We start from the raw sequence: 20,524 nt of genomic DNA on the forward strand, positions 1-20,524 counted from the left end.
CTTGTTTGAATCCCAGGGGTAAAAGGGAATTTAAAGCACTTAAAGAGAAAGAGGAGAGTCATTATCAGACATTAAACCTCAGGTTCAGGCCCTGTGAGACTTAAACGTTGTCAGGGTAAATAATAAATGAAATGCTTTGATTTGGAGAAGAGACATTGAGCACAGCAACATTAATTTAAATAAATAACTGAATGCAGCTGTGGCTTTTTCTACAGCAGAACATGCCCAGGGTGACTTCTGGAAAAGTCTATTTGGATTTTCCTGCACACACACATGGATTAATTTTCCTTTAAAAAGCATCAAAACCCCCAAACGACTTTTAAAATTAGCATTTGGTAAGAGAAATACAATTTGACACTGGGACTGATTTAAAACATAATTTTATTGCCACTGCTGAGAACAGAGGGAATTTTTGAGAAGCCTCTTCTGAGCTAAAATTCAAATTCACCATCAAGCAAAGGGAAGCGGAATTCCTGTTTTTGGGTGGATCAAACCAGGGCTGGAAGTGCTGCCTTGGCGAAACCCTCTGGGGGTATTTGCGTGGATTGGCTGTGGATAAACACAGTGGATAAACACTGCTCTGAGGCAGATCAAAGCTGGGCTCCCTCCTTTCCCGCCCGCAACAGCCACTCCACCCTCTGAGGAGGAGCACGGGAAGGAAGAAAGGAAATGATGGATCTGATGGGAGGAGGGGATGGAGCAGAGTGAGAAGAACCCCATTTGTTGGGGGATCCTGTCAGAACAGGGGGAGGGAAATGATCCAAAATGATCCATAAATCATCCCTTGTGATTCAGAATTGGGTCCAATCTCAGTGATTATTCCCATTAACAGCCTTTCCAGAGAAATCCTGGCGGGGCTAACACTGCTGGGACAATGCTGGGGACACTACTGCTCTGGGAATGGAGAGCTTTGGGGCAGAGCAAGTGAAATGGGGTTAAATTAATGGCTGAAAGGACAAAGTTCACCCAAACACCAACCTGAATTCCTTGGCCAGGCTGAGGACCATGACCAGGTATGGACAGGGCAGAAGGAAGGGCTGGGAGGGGTTTGGAGGGTCTGGAGTGATGCAGCCATGAGGAAGGGATGTGGGAAGCAAGTGGTGGAGATGAGAAGGAATTCCTGCCGGTGAGGGTGGGCAGGCCTTGGCACAGGTTGCCCAGAGAAGCTGTGGCTGCCCTGGATCCCTGGAAGTGTCCAAGGCCAGGCTGGATGGGGCTTGGAGCACCCTGGGACAGTGGGAGGTGTCCCTGCCCATGGCAGGGGTGGCACTGGGTGGAGTTTGAGGTCTCTTCCCATCCAACCCATTCCATGATTCTGATTCTTCACACCTGAAACGCTTTGGGTGTGGAATCTTTGTGTTCCAGGTGATCTGAGCATCCCAGGGGAACAGGACCAGAGGAAAGAAGGGGAAACCAGGCAGACAGAGGAAGGACAACCCTGGCCCAAGAGCAAGCTGGGGTGAGTTTGGGTTGTAACCCAGTGAGTTTGGGTTTGTTGTTTCACAGGACAGACAATTCACAAGTGCTCCCCTGCAGGGAATCAGCCACACTCTCAGTCTCACTTTCCCAGGAAAGCCCCCGTGGGAGCCTCTCTGTGTCCTGTGTGGGATGTCACTTTGGTCCCTTTCACCGCAGAGCTGTGGCGTGTGACACTCATGGCTCCTCGGAGCACTGCTGCTGCTGTGTGAGCCAAGAGCTGAGCGGGAAGCAGAGACGAGAGCAGAGTTCAGCAGCAATGAGGCATCGGGTGGCAACCTCCACACCCAGGGTAATGAACACCCTCCAGGCTCCTCGGAGCTCTCCAGGAGGGAACAGCCTCAGCCGAGCTCCGTGTCCTGCGAGGGGGACGTGGAAGGAAATATCCCAAGGATATCCCATCCCTCGCTCCTGCAGGGTTGGAATTTACTGGTTCTCCCCCAGATCAGACACCCGCCGGACACAGGGAGAGCTGGGAACAGGAGGTGGGTGGGACCAGCACTGCATCTCCCTGGGAGAGAGTCAACGTCAGTGCCCCAGGAGAAACGAAGGGAGAGAGGGGAGAGGTGAGATGCTCCTCTGGACAAGCGCTACAACCATGCCAGAGGTTTCCAGCTCCTCTCTCGGCCCAGGGAGAAGTTTGGCTACACCTTCTCAGACATGCCCCTGGGCAGGGTCTGGGGGGAGTGCAGCTCCATGGACTGGCGCCGCCGGACCTCGCGCTCGGCCCAGTCCGGCTCAGGCTCGCAGCCCTTGAGGATGGCCAGGCGCTCCGAGAGGGTTTTGGTCTGCGGGAACAGGATGTAGTTGTAGAGGATTGAAGCTGCTGCGGCGCCGATCAGGGGGCCAACCCAGAACACCTGGGGAGGGAGAGAAGAGGGGGGTGAGTGAAACCCAGCCTGGCTTTGGAGGGTGGGGAGGCACTGGGATCTCTGAGGGGCATTCCAGGGGCTTGGGTTCCTTCCTGGCAACAAAATATGAAGCCATCGCTGAGGACCTGAGCTCCCCTCCAGTGTCTGGATATTCCCAACCATCCTCCTTCTCCTTTCCCTCTCTGCTCAGAGCTCTGTGTTAACGACAGGCTCATTGTGGATGTGCTGAGTGATGTGGGATCCTCTGGAGCAGCATTTTCCTGCCCACTCATGGATTGCTGTGGGAGGAGGAGGAGGGCAGGAGGAGGCACCAGCCTGAGCCAGACACCTCGGAACACACCAGGAACCACCACAGCTCTGCCCCCAGCCAGGCTCTTTGCAGATGGAAGCAAGAAAATCATGGAATCTCGTGAGCTGGAAAGGACCCACAAGGATGATCGAGCCCAGCTGCTGGCCCTGCTCAGGACAATCATCACAATCCTACCCTGTGCCCGAGAGCATTGTCCAAGCACTCCTGGAGCTCTGGCAGGCTCAAAACTGTGGCCATTCCCTTCAGAGTGTTCCCAAAGGTGTACCCAGACCCAGGAAACAGGAAAGATCCCCAGGACTGGCAGCAGCTCTGCGCTCCATTGGTTTTGTTCCCTGTGCTATGTCAACAGACCTCACACCCTGATCCTGTTGCAATGCTCAGGTTTGGAGTTTGGAAAAGCCAATTAAGCACCCAGCAGCCCCACCTCCTGCTCCTAATCTCTCCATCTCTCCTCCAGCGGGGAGCTGGCATGGAAATGCCAGGAATCCGGCTGGCTTGGTGAGTTTCGAGGAATATCGGCAGTTTGGGGGCCAAACTGCCAACCAGCCCAACCCAAGCCCCGAGCTGAGTTCTCACCCAGTGGTCGCTGAAGTCTCCGACGATGACTGCGGGGGCGAAGGACCTGGCGGGGTTCATGGAGCAGCCGGTGTAACGGATCTGCCGGGAACACCACAGTCGGCATCAGCATTAAGCCCTTTTACCACATTTTAAAAAATGTTGGGGTGTCATTAGGGTGATTCATTCCCCGAGCTGCTGCTTCACCCTCCAGCATTCCTGTTCCAGGAACAGGGATTCCAGGAGCTGCCACCACCTGAGTCAACACCGTGAGGTGTCTGAGCTCGCGTGTCCTGAGCGAGGTATTGCAGGACTGCAGGGTTGAGCTCCCAGTCCTGCAGAAAATTCCCTCTGCTGCTCTGAGGACAGGACAGGAACAATCCCGTGGCTGCAGGGGCTTGTGGAGCGTTGAGGATGGAAGTGTGGGGTGACCAGCAACGTTTTCCTGTGTGCATGGGGTTTGGGATGTCATCTCGGTGGTGTCACCCTGGGTGTCTTTCCCAAACACTTCCCAGGCTCATCATGCTCCTTAGAGCCCCAGCTGCCAACACATTCACTGCAGGAGAGGAGATCCCACCGATCCCTGCAACTCCCTATGGGACTCGAAGAGCAGTGGAGTCCAGAAAATCAAGTTTTTCATGCAAAATAAAAGCAGAACTCAGGCCACGACTGTCCCATGGTTTCGGTGGGATTTTTCCCTCTCTCCACTGGAAAACCATGGCTTACAAATCCCCCATCCAGCCCAGAGATGCAGCTGAGCCAAATTCAGGCATAAACACAGAGAGAACCCCAGAAGTGCTGAGTTTTGCCCATCCACTCACCCCGAGGAGGTGCCCCACGGCCACGGAGAGGCCGATGGAGAGGGCAGGGGAGCCCAGGTTGTCCTCACGCCGCTCATCCGTGGAAGCAAAGATGCACAGGACCAGCTGGAAGGTGAGGAACAACTCCACCGTCACTGCCTGCCCTGTTGTGGTCTCGTTGTGCAGCTGGAAAGGGAGGAAAAACGTGTTCCAAACCCATGAGTGGGTGGGAAACGCGGAGGATGAATCCCAAATCAGGGAGAGCCAAAGGAGGTGGGAGATTTTTGGCACCAGTCAGGAAAAGTTTCCCAGGTAGAAGAAGTGGCTCAATAGGAAATGCTTCATTGACCTCTTAGGAAATTTTATGGGCATTCTTTTGGTATTTTCCCTTTTTTTTTTTCTTTTCCTCATACTGAAAATGCCTTTTGGAAAAGTTTACAAGATGCATTTTGAAGACATCAGAAAGAAATGTTTCAGCATGAGAAAAGAAAAAAATCACCTTTCCACACTTTTTTAACTCAGAGAATTTGTCAGGTGTGATCTGGAGCTGTTCCTGGCTGCACCCCCTCTCCTCCAAGCCTGTCCCTCCTTTCCCTGTGTCACCCCATATCTGATCCCATTGCTCGGTGATCCCAACTGCCCTCCTGCCCAAGCTCCAGAGTCAGATCTTCCTCCTTCTCCTCCCCAAAATTCCCCTCCCTTTTTTTAGGGTTAATCTGTGCAGGCAGCCCCATGATGAAACAGCCCATGGGGGAAAAATCCTTCTCAAAATCTCCAATTCTCACTTTTAGGTGGTTTAAACTGTAAACCAACAACGCTGGAGCAGCTTGAGTCTCCCTTAAACCTCTCTCTTTTATTAACCTCGCTCATTATCAGCCTAAATCCCGTTGTTCAGATTAAACCACAATCCCTCTTTTTAACCCTCTTAATCGCTCTGGCAGTGCAGCGTCCTGGCAGTGCCTCCCTGCTGCGGGAAAGGCGATTTCCATGTGCTGCTCCTCCCTGGCTCCGCTGGGGTTGGGTGATGCTGATTCCCACCTGGAGTGGTGGCACAGAGAGGGGACAGTGAACCCCTGGATTTCTGTTCCTTTTCCCCCTCCTGTTCTCACGTGCAGCAGTGGGGAAGGCAAATCCCTCATGGCTTCCTGAGCTTCCCTGGGTTTATTTTTCCCCTGTTGGAAACCAGCCTGCGATCCTTGTAATGCTTTAGGGAATCCACGGGTTGGGTTTTGGGATGAACCAGCTGGATCTGGTGTGGCCACCTCGTCACAATGGGAAGCAATGAGCTTAATCTAATGAAAATCTGGGATTTAGAGCAAATTCCTCCTCCCCTGTCACTTCAGCAGCCTGGAAATTGTGGTTTTGCCAAAGCAGAGCTGGGAAAAGGCTGCCTGTGCCTACACTGAGAGTGGAAATTGGGGTGAGCCTGGCACAGGAGGAATGCAGGGGTGGTATTTTGGATTTTGGATGTGTCCTTCCCTAAACCCCTGGGGTTTGGAACCCAAATCCCCCCCAGTGCAGCCCCAGGTAGAACTGAGATGGTTGTGACTCCAAGGGAGTCACACCTGGATTGTTCCTCTGGCTTTAGCCCTAAAACCAGGACATCTTTGGCACCAATATGAAAACAGGGAAAATGTCCCAGATGGAAGAAATGGCTCAATGGGAAATACTCGACTGACTTCAGGAAATTTTAGCCCTAAAACCAGAGGAGAAAGACAAGTCCTGACTTCATCTCTGCTCCTGGCAGGACCCTTGGAGCAGCAGGGTTCTGGCTCTGGGCTGCAGCACTCACAGGTTTCCTTGCCGACCCCAGAGGGTCCTTGCTGGTCACAAACCCCTTCCTCCCACCTCTCAGCCTTCCCAAGGACCCTGCCCGGTCTCCCTGCCCCTCCCAAGCCCCCCCTGCCCCAATGCTCACCTTGTTGACAGCCAGGCCCTGGCGGGAGTCGGCCGGGGTGACCTGGTGCAGGATGGCAGCGCCAACCACCCCCCCCAGCAGCTGGGCCACCACGTAGAAGAGCGCGCGGAGCAGGGAGAGCTGCGAGCCCAGCAGGCAGCCCAGGGTCACGGCAGGGTTGATGTGGGCGCCGCTGACATGGCCCAGGGCTTGCACCAGCGTGCCGATGGCCAGCCCGAAGGCCAGCGCAATCTGCAGGGTGCTGGGGGCCGGCGCCGACGGCCAGTTCAGCGCAGAGCCCAGGCCAAAGAGGACGAAGACCAAAGTGGCCAGGAATTCCGCAAAGACAGCCCTGGTGAAGGCGATGGAGCGCAGTTCCCACATCATGGAGGCTCCCAGGAGTGATCCCGCTTGGAGTGTCCTCAGTGCCACCTCCCGCTGTGTCCCCAGGGGTGAGCTGGGACAACATTTATATATCTGGAGGCGGGGGGGCCGCAGGATCAGCTGCTGAAGGAGATGGGATCATGGTCCCAGGAAATCTGATGCTTTTTTCCTTCTGTGTTCCAGCTGAGGGAACATCAGATCCTGCCCCTTCTATTACAGCTGGGGAATGCAGCACTCGCCACCCTGGGGAGGTCATGGATCAGCCTCCAGCAGTGCCGGGAAGGATTGTTCCCTTTCTCCTCGGCTTCCTAACCCAGGATCTGTCCTCAGAGCTGCTCTGTCCCCAGAGCCGCTGTTCCAGCTGGACCCAGGAGCATGGGAAGGGCAGGGAGCAATGAGGGGTCTGTGGAGCTGGAGCTGAGGTTGGGTTGTGTTGAAACTCAGGCCTGTGATTTAACAACCAGAAAAATCCAGGAGCCTGGAGGGATTGCTGGGAGTGTCCTGTGAGGGACAGGAGTTGGATTCCATGGTCCTTGAGGGTCTCTTCCAACTGAGGATATTCCATGATTCCATGAAAACTGAGTGCACTGGAGGCACAAAACTCCAAGTGAGTCACTACAGCTCAACTCCTCAGAGTACCAACATTTTGCAGCCTGGGAACAGATTTCCAACCCAAAAATTGGGAACCAATCCCAAAGCAATGACTGTCAGAAATTCCCCTGTGAAAATGTGACCCCAGGGCTGCAGCACCAATTATACCCTAATTATGACCATTTTGGCCAACTCAGCTCTTCAGAAACATCCTTTTAGTTCTTGGTATCAATCCCAGAGTGAGATTTTCTTCTCTGGGATTTGGTTCTTCACATCTGCTTCTTGCCCAGAAAGTTTCTTTTCCCTTTTCTCACATTTCCCCTTCATGAGGGATGTCTGTAAAGCCTTTTCCTTGCCTTGTCATTGGGGTTGGTGGCTTTGCTGGAAATTGAGCACCTGGTTCTTGTTTTCCTCTCCGGAGCTGACTCTGTGGTGGGATCTCTCCTCCAGGATAGAACTGTAGCTGGAAGGACCATTTTATCGCAGAGGGATGCAGGGCACCAGGACCAAGTGTCCATTTCTGGCCTCTGACAAAAGCTTTACAATAAACTGAGTATTTTTCCCTCCCAGAGGAGCTGTGCAAGTGGCACAGAACTGATGGCAAATGTTCCACATGGCTGGAATTATTTAATGGAATGATGGGATATCCCAAGATGGAAGTGACCCACAGGGATATGTGAAGAGTCTTTTCTCCATGGCAGGTGGGGAACAGAGCTCCCAGGTGGGGCAGAGGATGGATGGATGTAGGTTCCTTCCTTCCTTCCTTCCTTCCTTCCTTCCTTCCTTCCTTCCTTCCTTCCTTCCTTCCTTCCTTCCTTCCTTCCTTCCTTCCTTCCTTCCTTCCTTCCTTCCTTCCTTCCTTCCTTCCTTCCTTCCTTCCTTCCTTCCTTCCTTCCTTCCTTCCTTCCTTCCTTCCTTCCTTCCTTCCTTCCTTCCTTCCTCCCTCCCTCCCTCCCCTTCCTCCCCCTCCCTCCTCCCTCCCTCCCTCCCTCCCTCCCTCCCTCCCTCCCTTCCCCCTCCCTCCCCTCCCTCCCTCCCTCTCCCTCCCTTCCCCCTTCCCTTCCCTCCTTCCTTCCCCCTTCTTTTCCCCCTTCCTCATTCCCCTTTTCCCTTCTCTTTCCCCTCTCCTCTCCCTCTCCCCTCTCTTCCCTCTAAAAGATGTTTGTGGGAATATCACCCTCAACGAGTGAGGGAAGAACAATTCCAGCCCATGGCTGATTCTGACTGTGGTCCTATAAAACCTTTTCCTCTGAAAATCCTCCCCTTGGACTGTGTCCCGCCCCGGCATCGCTCCAGCCAGAGCTTTTCCATCAGTGGAGTCACCATAAAACAGGTTTGGAGGCTAAAGGGATTTGGGTGCCGCTGAGCCTTGGGATTGTGGTCCTGGCCAGGCTTGTGCTCCACGTGCCCAGCACAGGGCTCAGCCCTACTCAGGGCTGCAATTACTGCAGGGAGGATGGAGAGCAAATCCAGATAATTACTGGAGCTGATACCCTGCTTGATTAGTGGTTACTCATGGGGAGCGTGGGGATGGCTCAGTGCTCACGACTAATTAAAAGGAAGGAGAAGTCAGCAGGATTAGCTCTGAGCAACTTAAAAGTCCAACCTCATGGTCCTGATTTTTGTCTGGAGATGCAAAACTCGTTGCAGCTCATTTGTACTGAGCTTGGAGATGTTTGGGCAGGAATTGGAGATGTTTGTGTCGAGCCTGGAGGGGTTTGGGCCATGGCTAGGGGGTTCCTGTGACACACGGCTGGGGGGAGAGGGTCGGAGCTGCGTTTTGAGACCAGCTGTCGTGGTGGTCATGACACTTGCTGGTGTTTTCCAGCAAGAACAGCCCATCCCAGCTTTCCCTAGGGATCTCCAGTGCCATAATCCACCAGCTTTGACAGAGGAGTTCATCCACGGCACAAAGCCAGACTCTGCTGACTCCAGGCACTGAGTCAGGGGCAGAGCCAAGGTTTCCTGGTAGTGCCACAGCTGGGCTGTGCCCCGTGCCTGGGGAAAATGGGAGAACCCATAAGCTGAAGTGTTGGGAATGGGCTGGTGAATCCCCTTGTGTCTAGGAGGGGTCCTGGAGCTGCTGGAAGTGATGGAAATGTGGCTTTCCACCTCATCCCAGGTGCGCTGCTGCTTTGGGAGCAGCCAGGAGCATTCCAGCCCTGCAGGGAACCCAAAGGATTTGGGAAATGACAATATTTCCCCTGTTTACCCCAGACCCTGGAGTGTGAGGGTGTTATCGGCCCTCCCCAGGACCAAGTGCAAACTTAATGTTCTTGAGAGGAGAGCTGGCACCTGCAGAGAGCTGGAACCCATGTGGGTGCCTCATGTTGGAGCCCTGTGTTTGGAACCTTGTGCTGGTGCCTTGTGTTTGAACCCCATGTTGGTGCCTCATCTTGGTGTCCTGTGTTTGGGAACCCATTTTGGTGTCCCACATTGGAACCCCCCAAGTTTGGAACCCGGTGGTGGTGCCCCATGTTGGTGCCCATGTTTGGAACCCTGTGTTGGTGCCCATGCTGGTGCCTCAGGTTTGAGCCCCGTGTTGGAGCCCATGCTGGAGCCCATGTGGATTCCCTGTGTTGATATCTCATGTGGGAATCCCATGTTGGAACTCCATGTTGGAACCCCTCGTTGGTGCCCTGTGTGGGTTCCCTGTGCTGGTGTCTCATGTTGGTGCTTCATGTTGGTGCGTGTTGGAACCCCATGTTTGGAACACCATGTTTGGAACGCCATGCTGGTGTCCAGTGTTTGGTACCCTGTGTTGGAAGTCCATCTTTGAACCCCATGTTGGTGCCTGTGTTGATGCCTCATGTTTGGAACCCCATGTCTAGAAATCCATGTGGGTTCCCCATATTTGGAACCCCATTTTAGTGTCCCTTGTTGGAACCCCATGTTTGGAACCCCATGTTGGTGCCCAGCATATCGAACCCTGTGTTGGTGCCCCATGCCAGAGCTCATGTGGCTTCCTTGTGTTGATGTCCCATGTTTGGAGCCCCATGTCGGTGTCTCATGTTGGAACACCGTGTTTGGAAACCCATGTGGGTTCCCCATATTTGGAACCCTATTTTAGTGTCCCTTGTTGGAACCCCGTGTTTGGAACTCCGTGTTGGTGTCCCATGTTGCAGCACCGTGTTTGGAACCCCATTTTGGTGCCTTGTGTTGGTTTCCCATCTTGGTGCCCAGGGTTGGGAACCTCATGTTTGAACCCTGTGTTTGGAGCCCTCTGGGGATCCCTGTGTTTGGAGCCCTGTGTTGGTGCTCTGTGTGGGCTCCAGGTATTTGGAATTTGGTGTTGATGTCCCTGTTAGCACCCCGTGTTGATGTCCCTGTTAGCACCCCGTGTTGGTGTCCTGTGTCTGAACACCGTGTTGGTGTCCTGTGTCTGTGTTTGAACCACATGTTTGGTGTCCATGTTTGAACCCCGTGTTCAAACATGGGGTTTGTGTGTGGGTTTGTGATGTTTGCACCCTTGTTGGTGTCTGGGTTTGGAACCTGTGGTGGTGTCCTGCATTGGAACCCAGTGCTGGTGTCTGTGTTTGAATCCCGTGTTGGTGTCCCATGTTTGAACGCCGTGCTGGTATTCATGTTTGCACCCTGTGTTGGTATCTGTGTTTGATCCCTGTGTTAGTGTCCCATGTTTGAACCCTCTGTTGGTGTTCATGTTTGAACCCCGTGTTGGTGTTCATGTTTGAACCCCGTGTTGGTGACCACGTTTGGAACCCATGTTGGTGTCTGTGTTTGGAATCCCATGTTAGTGTCCCATGTTTGAACCCTGTGCTGCTGTTCATGTTTGCACCCTGTGTTGGTGTTCATGTTTGGAACCCCATGTTGGTGTTCATGTTTGAGCTCTGTGTTGGTATCTGGGTTTGAACCCCATGTCGGTGTCCCGTGTTTGCACCCCGTGTTGGTGTCCCTGTTGGAACCCCTGTTGGTGTCCATGTTTGAACCCCACGTTGATATCTGTGTTTGGAACCTGTGTTGGTGTCTGTGTTTGTAACCCAGGTTGGTGTCCGTGACTTCATGCTGTCTTGGTGTCCCTCTTTGGAACCCGCGTTGGTGTCTGTGTTTAGAACCTGTTTTGGTGTCCAGGTTTGCACCCGCTGTTGGTGTCCATGTTTGGAACCCCGTGTTGATGTCCATGATTTCACCTCATGTTGGTGTCCATGTTTGGAATCCCATGATGGTTTTGAAGAATGTTTTGAAGGTGCCACGATTTGCAGTACATTTTGCAAAGCAGGGAATGGTTCTTGCACAACCAGAGCTCCTCCTGCTTTAGATGGCTCTGATATCTCTGCTCCCCTGGCTTCCAGGAAAGTATAAACATCCCGAGGTATCTCCATTCCATCTGAAATACCTCGGAGCCACAAAAAGATTTATTACATAAACAACGGGCACTTTTCCTGCTTGATTCCGATCCGTTGCTGGAGTCACATGTGCTGCCTAGACCCGGCTGGAAATCCCATTTTTTTCTCTTTTCTGGGAGCAGGGAGCACCTGCAGGCAACTCCCCATCCTCTAAAACAGGCTGAGGGATAACCTGAACTCCTGCTTCCCATGGCAGCAAGCACCCTTTTCGTTGGACACTGAAGAATTCACCGCTGGAATAAGGCTTGGAAGAAAATTGTGTACAAACTTGGATGGTTTGGGTTCTGCTGTTCCTTGAAATGCAGGATTTCTGTCCCACAAAGACAGGGGAGAACTGGAATGTGTAGAACTGAAATCCTGTCTTGGAGAGTTCTCCAGGAGTAGCCCTTAAAAGAAAAGTATTAAGTTCTTGTATTGTGACTAATCCTACTCTCGGTTGGGGTTGTCTGTTGGTTGCCTGGAAAAATGATGTGCTGGATGGAGCCTTTGGTCCCATGCTGTTCCCCAGCAGAGTGTGGGGAATGGCAGCCGTGGGCTTGGGAAGATGGAAATGAGGGAATGGATTCATCTGTGTTGGGATCAGCAGGAGCAGAAATCCCTCGGCCAGGCTTCCACCTGGGAATAACCCCCTTGGCCAGGGTTTCACCTGGGAATAAACGCCTTTGCCAAGCTTCCACCTGGGAATTGCAGCACCTGCAGCAGCAGTTTGGCTCCAGGGACCTTTGCACCCTGGATGTGCTGATCCCAGTGGGTATTTCCCAGACAGGAGGGGCTGTCATGGTGGTCCCTCAGCAGGGACAGGACCAAACACAGGTCCCTCACTGCTTCCTGAGCTGGGTTTGTCCAGGATTTGGCTCCTGCTGCCCAGTTCCAGCTGGTTTGGGTTGGAAAGGACTTTAAAGACCACCTAATTCCAAATCCCTGCCATGGGCAGGGACACCTCCCACTATCCCAGGGTGCTCCAAGCCCTGTCCAACCTGGTCTTGGATACTTCCAGGGATGGGGCAGCCACAAGGAAATCCATCCCAGGGCCTCCCCACCCTCACCGGGAGGAATTCCTTCCCAATATCCCATCTCTCCCTGCCCTCTGGCAGTGGGAAGCCATTCTCTGTGTCCTGTCCCTCCATCCCTTGTCCCCAGTCCCTCTCCAGCAGGCAGCTGTGGCACAGCGAGGGAGGGGATTAAAGTCCCTTTTGGTGACCATCAGGAAAAGGGATTTTCTCCCACTGCCCAATTCCATCTGAAAGACATCACCCAGGGGAACAAAGTTGGGAAAAATCCCCACCTTCTCTGCCTTTCAGGCCGAGTCCTAAATCCCTTCTCACACCAAGCTTCTGGCCATGTTTGTTGTTCCTCTGGGAGGCACAGGGATTATTGCAGCCCCGATTCCCTCCAGTGCCTCCCAAAGGGACCTTGGGCGCGGGCCAGGAGCAGAACTTGCCCGAGAGGCTTCGCTTGGTTTCTTTATCCCATCGCAAGGCCTTGCAAGTTCAGTCCTGAATGTTTGCCCAGGGTTTAGTGCAGGCAGACAGCGAGACTGGTGCTGCTGGAGCCAGGCTGTGCATCCTGCCAGGGTCAGGACATTCCCGTGTTGGGTTGGAAAGGACCTTAAAGCCCATCCTGTCCCACCCCTGCCATGGGCAGGGACACCTCCCACTATCCCAGGTCGCTCCAAGTCCCTCCAACTTGGCCTTGGACACTTCCAGGGATGGGGCAGCCACAGCTTCTCCAGGTTATGGTCATTCCCAACATCCCATGACATCAGAGATGGAAGTTGGGATATCCCTTCAATCCCACCTAAAGGAGAGAAGAGAGTGTTCCTCCTTTCTGAAGTTCAGGCCAGGGCATATAAACATTTATAGGAAACTAATACATAAACATTTATAGGAAACTAATTAATGCTTTTCTCTCAAATCCATGAAACAACTCAAGCCAGACTCCAGGACATCCAGAAACCAGCAGATTCCCAAGGGATGGAGAAATGGGCAGGAATGTGACACTGGTGAGGAGCACGGAGGGTGGGACATGGCCCTGGTGACTGACAGAGCTTGGCTCAGCTCCAGCGGGGTTTGTTTGCACAAGCAAACACCTCAGAGAGCCCCAGTGCACAGGTGGGACTGGGGAGTGGCTGTGGCATCGTGCGGTGACACGGAGCAGTGACACAGAGCAGTGACGAACAGTGACATGGAGCAGTGCTGGGCTGAGCGCGGCTTTCCTCATTTTATGTAAATCTCAGTAATCAGGGCTGTGGGCTGGAAGGGAATGAGCTCTGGGGAGATGCCATCTCTGGGTGACCCTGGACTTCAAAAAGAGAGCTAAAACCAGCGTTAGATGGTGCTGGGAGTTGGTCCTGGTGGTGGCTCTAGGAATGATGTCCTGCATCCCCTCCTGCCCTGACTCCTGCACTCCCTTGTTCCCTGTCCCCTCCAGCCCTGGGGATCCAAGGTTCTCATTCCCTGTTCCCTCCTGTCCTGTGCCCTGTCCCCTCCTGTCTCATCTCCCGCAGCCAGTGGATCCAAGGTTCTCATTCCCTGTTCCCTCCTGTCCTGTGCCCTGTCCCCTCCTGCCCTGTCCCCTCCTGCCCTGTCCCCTGCACATTATCCCCATGTCAGCACCTTTCCTTGGAGCTGCTCCTGGTGAGGAGGTGCAGGGATGGGCAGGGAAGGAGGAGGGCTGTTCCAAAAATTCCTCTAAAAACCAGCTGGGGTTGAGGGAGAAAGAAAAAGGTTCTTGGCTTCTCCCACCTGAGCCCAGTGTCAGTCCATGGCCCTTGTGGGTCAGACACAGCAGAGGCAGGGCAGGGAACTTTGAGGTCCACAGGAAAAAAACCAAGGATAATTCTCAGGCTGAGATGCAGCAATCAGGAAGCCACAGAAAATGCTGGATTGCACCAAATCCCTCTTGGCCTTTATATGGAACATTTTCAAATCAGTTTCTGAGTAAGAAGCTGCTTCTGCCTCTGCTTTGGGGGAGTGTGCAGCTGGGAGATGGGTGTGGAGTTGGGATCTGTGTGTGGAGCTGGGATCTGGGTATGGATCTGGTCATGGATCTGGGATCTGGGTATGGATCTGAGTATGGATCTGGGATGTGGGTGTGGGGTTGGGATCTGTGTGTGGAGCTGGGATTTGGGTGTGGAGTTGGGCTCTAAGTTTGGATCCAGGATCTGGATATGGATCTGGGATCTGGTTATGGAATTGGAATCTTGATGTTGGAGTTGAGATCTGCATGTGGATTTGGGTCTGGAATCTGGGTATGGAGCTGGGATCTGGGAATGGATCTGGGATCTATGTGTGGCACTGGGATCTGGATGTGGAGCTGGGATCTCTGTGTGGAGCTGGAATCTGGCTGTGGATCTGGGATCTGGGTATGGAGTTGGGATCTGGGAATGGATTTGGGATCTCTGTGTGGCACTGGGATCTGGATGTGGAGCTGGGATCTGGGTATGGAGTTGGGATCTGGGTGTGGATCTGGGATCTGGATGTGGAGCTGGGCTCTGACAGTCCCAGCATTCCCAGTGCTGGGTTCCCAAGTGCAGTGGGGTTTCTGCAGGACCAGCTGATTGCTGAAGGTCAATCCCATCCAGGATGGGATTTAGGGAAGTCACAGTGCAGCTGCTGGGCTGGGAGAGGCCCAGAGCCAGGAGGACAGGACAGTTCCCGTGGACATCCACCAGCTGCCCCTGCCTGGAGCTGTCCCTCCAGGGGCTGGAAGGGACTGGAAGCCATCCCTGGGCTCTGGGACTGCATTAGGAGCAAGGTGGGGAGCTCGGGATGAATTCCCAGAGTTCCATCCCACCGAGCTGCCTCTGGGACCTCCAGGCACAGCAAATGAGACCCTCAGGCTTCCCATGATTCCCATGTTGCTTCAGGAAGTTCCTCCCATGGCAGGTGGAGATTGAGTCTGGGAAGGTGGGAAAGGCAGGGAAAAGAGCAGAGCAGCTCCAGAGGTTGGACACCCCCATGGAAAGAGCTCCTCAGCATCAGGGGTGGCTGCAGACCTTCTCACCAGGCCAGACTCTGCAGAGGTCTTCGTGTGATCAACAGCAGGGAAAGGGCTGGGATAAGCTCCAAATCTGCTCCCAAAATATCTGTTTTTACTCAGGAGGTGCAGGCAGGAGATCCAACCTCCTGCTTTTCAATTTTCACTGCAATGGACAAGTTTTCTTCCCTCCTTCCATCTCTTTTCATAGCCTCTTTCACCTTCTGTCCTCCTCTCCCTCATGTTCCTCCTTTTCCCTCTGCATCCCAGTGCTTCCCAGACCCCTCCTTAATGCTGAAACAGGGAGAGAACCCCCAGGCTGGTCCCATAAAGCCTCTGGCTCCTTCCCACGTGCAGGAGAAAGGGGAGGGTGAAGGTTCAGCTGGGATATTTCTGTTTGTGCTGACCGGATTGCAGTGGGGTTGGGTGCGGTCAGGCCTGCGCTGGGATTTGCCCTCCTGCCACGGTACAGAGACTTTTGGAGGAGTTTTGTTTTTAAATCTGGGCTGTGGCTCTGGTTTCCTCCTGGGCCCGTGCTGATGGGATTTGCCCCAATGTCACCACGATTTCCTTTGCCTCTCTGAGCTGAGCCGAGGCTCGGGCAGCACTGGCAGCTCCTCCAGGCTGTGCCAGCCAGTGCAGCGTGAGGAAAGCTCTGAAATCCTCCCCTGGGTGGGGACTGAGCTGCCAGGGAGCTCAGGATTTCATTCTGCTGCTCCGGTGGAGCTTGTGAATCTGCTGCTCTGGAATCCAAAGGGGCTGAGTCTCACCGGGGCTGGAGGAGCTTTGCTGTACCCCAAAAATGAAAATCCACCCAAAGAGCACAAACTAAGACCAAAAACGTTCTCCCTGGAGGTGTGGGGGGTAAAGGTCCCAATGTGGGACAGAGAGAGCCAGGGGCAGCCCCAGGCCCATCCCTCGAGGTGGAACAGCAGGACAGAAATCTGTCCCCATTTAGGAGCTGAAGGAGCTCTCCAGGCAGAGATTCCTGACCCAGAAGGACATGAGTGAAGGGATGTTGTGGGCAAGGTGGGGTTTAGGGAGAAAGAGGGAAAGGAAGTGGCTTTTGGGATCTCTGGAGCCACACAAAGCAGGAAAGTGAGGTCTTTGTGTCCTGGGGTGGAGGTGAGGCAGGCAGTGGCCCTGGGCTTGGCAATGGGACATGTTAGGAACTGCTGTGGAAACCAGCAGTTCAGATATTGGGAAGGAATTCCTCCCTGTGAGGGTGGGGAGGCCCTGGAATGGATTTCCCAGAGAAGCTGTGAGTGCCCCTGGATCCCTGGGAGTGTCCCAGGCCAGGCTGGACAGGGCTTGGAGCAGCCTGGGACAGTGGGAGGTGTCGCTGTCCTGCTCCCTTCCAACCCGAACCATTCCACCATTCCCTAATCCCATGGATCCATTCCTGGGACATCATCTGGCCAGATGAGAAATACTCTCACTTCTAAATTTGGGCTTCCAGGGTGAAGACAGAGGATCCTCCCAGGAGAACACCAGCAAACCTGGACTTGGAGCCAATTGCTGGAAATTAGGGCTCCGGGATTTTGGGAACCACCGAACCTGGAACATCCTGAGCTGGAAGGGAACCACAAGGATCATCCAGGTCCTTCATCTCCTCTGCTGGGCCTGGGGCAGCCACGTCACCATGGAGGTCACTCAGGGAATGTCAGACATTCCCTGGGCTGTGTGATATCAAATCCCTCCGCAGCAGTGCAGGGCAGGAGCTGCTCGGTGGCACAAAGGTGTCACTCCGAGTGTCCCCAAACCTGTTCTGCTCCCCCTCCCAGGCAGGACTCAGAGTTCTTGTGCAATTCCTGCCCTCCAGCAGCCCCGGCTGTGCCCGGGGGCAGGACGGGCTCGGCTGGCAGCAGACAGAACAGCTGCTGCACAGTGTAATCCTGGGCAGAGCTGGGCTGGACTTCAGTGTTTGCTCAGCGCTGGCAGCACGTGGAGCTGCTCTGCTCTGACGTGGGATCACGGATTTTGCTTCCGGTTGTTCTTTCCCGTCCCCACCGTGATCCATGGGAATCTCACACCGCGGCTCTGGAGGTGTTTAAAGAAATCAAATAGGCACAGATTTCTCCAAGCGCCCAAATCCTGCCATTGCCTCGGTTCCACGACACCAGAAAAATGCAGGAATAAACCAGGAGCTTCCTCAGCTGCTGCTCCTCACACCTCCTGCCTAGCAGTGATTAATCCCCTCAGTTATTAAAGTGGTTATAATTAATATTCCCCAGCAGTTGGGAGCCCAGGATCAGCAGGACAGCTCAAGTTTTGGGATTTCCCTCCAGGAAATGGAAAGCTGGAGGCATCAAGGGGATGCTGGAAGGGCTTTGGTTTCATTCAGGACCAGCAGGATCTCTCCAGGCCTGAGGTGCAGAAATCTGGGAGAACATTCCAATCCCAAAGGGGTCGGGCTTGTCCAGCTCCTTCTCCCACATGTCCAGGGGGTGTTGTCCCATCCTTCAGGAACATGCTGGGCAGGAAGGAGGGGACATTTCAGCTGGAGGGCTCTGGGGGAGAGCAAAGAGGAGCTAGCTGGGAAGGGAGATGGGAGCAGGGAATCATGGAATGGCTGGGGATGAAGGGACCTTAAAACCCATCAGTCCCAGGGCAGGGACATCTCCCACTATCCCAGGCTGCTCCACTCCCATCCAGCCTGGCTTTGGACACCCCCGAGGATGGGGCAGCCACAGGGAAATCCATCCCAGGGCTTCCCAAACCTCACAGGGAGGAATTCCATCCTCACATCCAATCTAAATCTTTCCCGGTTTTGTTTAAAACCATTCTCCCTTGTCCTGTCCAGGTTTCCACCTCTCATGGAGATGAAGCTCCAAGGCTGGGAAGCTCCCTGGGATGTTGGCAAGGCTCTGCCCCTCAAGGACAAGGAGCTTTTAATTTCTTTTATCCTCCAAACCCCTCCGTGCATTCCCTGATGTTCCCAGCCTGTGTGTTAATCCCCCATCCAGGGACCAGGGATTTAGCATTAATAATCCATGGATAATTCAGCAGCCTGGGGTAAATTCCTGAATTTTTAATGTTTCATTTTGAAGTCCACGGCAGAGCTTTCACTGCTAGGGGTGTTTTTTCCCTCTTGGGATGGAGGAGAGGGTATTTACCAAGGGCTTCTGGGTGTGCCACTGTGGATGTTGGTGCAGCAAATCCTTTAATTATTCCACCAGGTTCCCTTTCCTTTGTTTTTGATGTGATTGAGTGTTCAGCAAAGTTGTTTTAATCCTGCGAAATCCCCGGTGGATTTGGCCGGGTGTGGCCAGGGCAGAGATTTTTTTGTTACCATTTGTTCCCAGTCTGAGTGTTAAAGGGAGGTGTGAGGAGGGAAATGGCTGGAGTCGGGTTTGGGTTGGATTTTGGGGATGCTGGATATCTGGATCTGGGATCTCCTCCTGCTGCACCTGTGGGACTGGGAGAAGAGACGATCTAGAGGAAATTATCGCCTTGGGAGGACTCTGGCACCTTTGGGAGCTTCCAGCTGAAACAGGAGAACAAGGATCCAGCCTCGGAGCAGCTTTGTGGGGGGAGGGATTGTCCCTGCGAGCCTGAGGCATCTGCTCTCCATCACTGCAGAGCCATCCTCACCTTCTCCAGGAGCAAACAGAGCCTTGAGGACTCTCCAGATCACTTTCCTGGCTCAGCAAGGACATAGTGGCTCCTCAGAGCCCCACGGAGATGACGCCTGTTGGTGCTGATTTGGTGCCAGGAGGGGACACCGAGATCCCCTGGGAGCTCAGGGTGGGGATGGAAAACGGCTGGAGCTGTGCCAGGAGGGTTAGGGTGGACATTGGAAAAGGTTCTTCCCCCAGAGGGTGTTGGGCACTGAACAGCTCCCCAGGGAATGGTCATGTCCCCAGGGCTGCCAGAGCTCCAGGAGCGTTTGGACAACACTCTCAGGGTGGGATTTTGGGGTGTCTGTGAAGGGCCAGGAGTTGGACTGGATGATCCCTGGGGTTCCTTCCCACTGAGGATATTCCCTGAACGGAGCAGTGCAGGGTTGGATTCTCCTCCCTGCTGCTTTTATCCACCAGGAGCTGCTGTGGCTGTTGCTTTGCTGAGAGTTTTTCCTCCCCCCAGACCCAACATTTCACCTCTTTAAGCCTTTCCAGCCTGCGATGGAGTGTGTGTTCTCCAGAGTTAATGCTCCAAGGAATCCAGATCGGCTGGGGAGCACAACTCTGGCGGTTCCTGAGGAATTGGGTGTCACACAGCACCTGGAATTTCTGTTCCCAAGCTCTGACCCCTTGGCCTGCCCCCTACTGGAAGGGGTCACCAGCTGAGTGTGTTGGAGGTTCTTTCTCCATCCTTGTGCTCAGTTATTTATCCCTGGCTCTTTATCCCTGGCTCTTTATCCATCCGTTCTTGGCTGTTTGTCCATCTCACCCTGGCAGAACCCATGAGCCACGTGCTGGGCTCGGTTTCTCTCCCTCCCTCCCTCCCTCCCTCCCTCGGCACCTGCCCAGGTTTCTCAGCCCCTGCCCAGCCCTAGAGAACGAAGCCCTCGAGCAGCGGTGCTTAAGTGGCCCTTAATTGACTCGGAATGATCCTGACAGGTCGTGCGGTGGGAATCGCCCCTTTCCAGCTGAATGGCTCGGGCTGGGTCTGCTCGGATGCCAACGCTGCTTTGCTTGGCTGCATTCCTGCCCTTCCAGCTCGCGCTTTCCGTTTAACCCTTCCTTCCCCGGCTTCTCCGCATGCCCGGCAATGGGGGTGGTTTTTCCGCCCCGTTTCTCTGCAAGGATTCCTCACCTTCTCTGCGCTGGGCAGAGAGTTTGAAGCCTGAAGTTTGGGGTGGATTTTTTTCCCGGCGGAGTGCTCAGAGCAGCTGATTTATTGTTTGTAGCTCTGTTATCGACCTGGCAAACTCTGTTATCCTGAGTTTATGGCAAACTCAGGAGGGACTGAAAGGAGCTGGGAAGGGGCGGGAGGGGGGATGGAGGCTCTCAGCTCCAAATTGTCCCATTTCAGGGGAACAGAGCCAGGCTGCTCCGCTGAGAGCTCCTGTCGCTCTCCAGCCCCTCTCCCGGGGTCCACAGCCTGGGCTGTGTTTCCACTGTCCCCTCCTCTGTCTTGGGCCCACGGGAAACATCTCACCCTGCAGAGGAACAGTTTTGTCCCACGTCCTGCTGCCTGTGGCACAAGAGGAGACATCCCCATCTCCCTGTGCCCTGAGATTGTATTTCCCCCCCAGACCCATCACAGCAGTGAAAACCCCCATTCCCTCAGTGCCTCTTCCCCTAGATGTGCCCTGGGCTGGGAGCTCCCCATTTTCCCTGCTTTGGATCAAT

The 20,524-nt window shown here is 54.1% G+C and overlaps 1 protein-coding gene and 1 long non-coding RNA gene across 2 annotated transcripts in view; one reads left to right on the forward strand and one right to left on the reverse strand.

Moving 5' to 3' along the window:
* Positions 1 to 1,061: 1,061 nt before the first annotated feature.
* LOC146425972 (uncharacterized) overlaps positions 1,062 to 20,524 on the forward strand; it is a 68,544-nt gene continuing 49,081 nt past the window's right edge. The window contains exon 1 of the long non-coding RNA XR_014846350.1: positions 1,062 to 1,242. This is a non-coding gene — a long non-coding RNA (uncharacterized LOC146425972). The remainder of the gene's footprint in view (positions 1,243 to 20,524) is intronic.
* Positions 1,232 to 6,354, reverse strand: AQP2 (aquaporin 2). Its single transcript, XM_085041153.1, has 4 exons — positions 5,932 to 6,354; positions 4,035 to 4,199; positions 3,235 to 3,315; positions 1,232 to 2,336 (listed from the first exon to the last, which is right to left on the reverse strand). The coding sequence occupies exons 1-4, from the start codon at positions 6,295 to 6,297 to the stop codon at positions 2,121 to 2,123; spliced, it is 828 nt and encodes a 275-aa protein (XP_084897279.1). The 5' UTR covers positions 6,298 to 6,354; the 3' UTR covers positions 1,232 to 2,120.

Source organism: Lichenostomus cassidix, chromosome 29, assembly GCF_008360975.1.
Source record: "Lichenostomus cassidix isolate B80296 chromosome 29, HeHo_3.0, whole genome shotgun sequence".
Classification (NCBI taxonomy): domain Eukaryota; kingdom Metazoa; phylum Chordata; class Aves; order Passeriformes; family Meliphagidae; genus Lichenostomus; species Lichenostomus cassidix.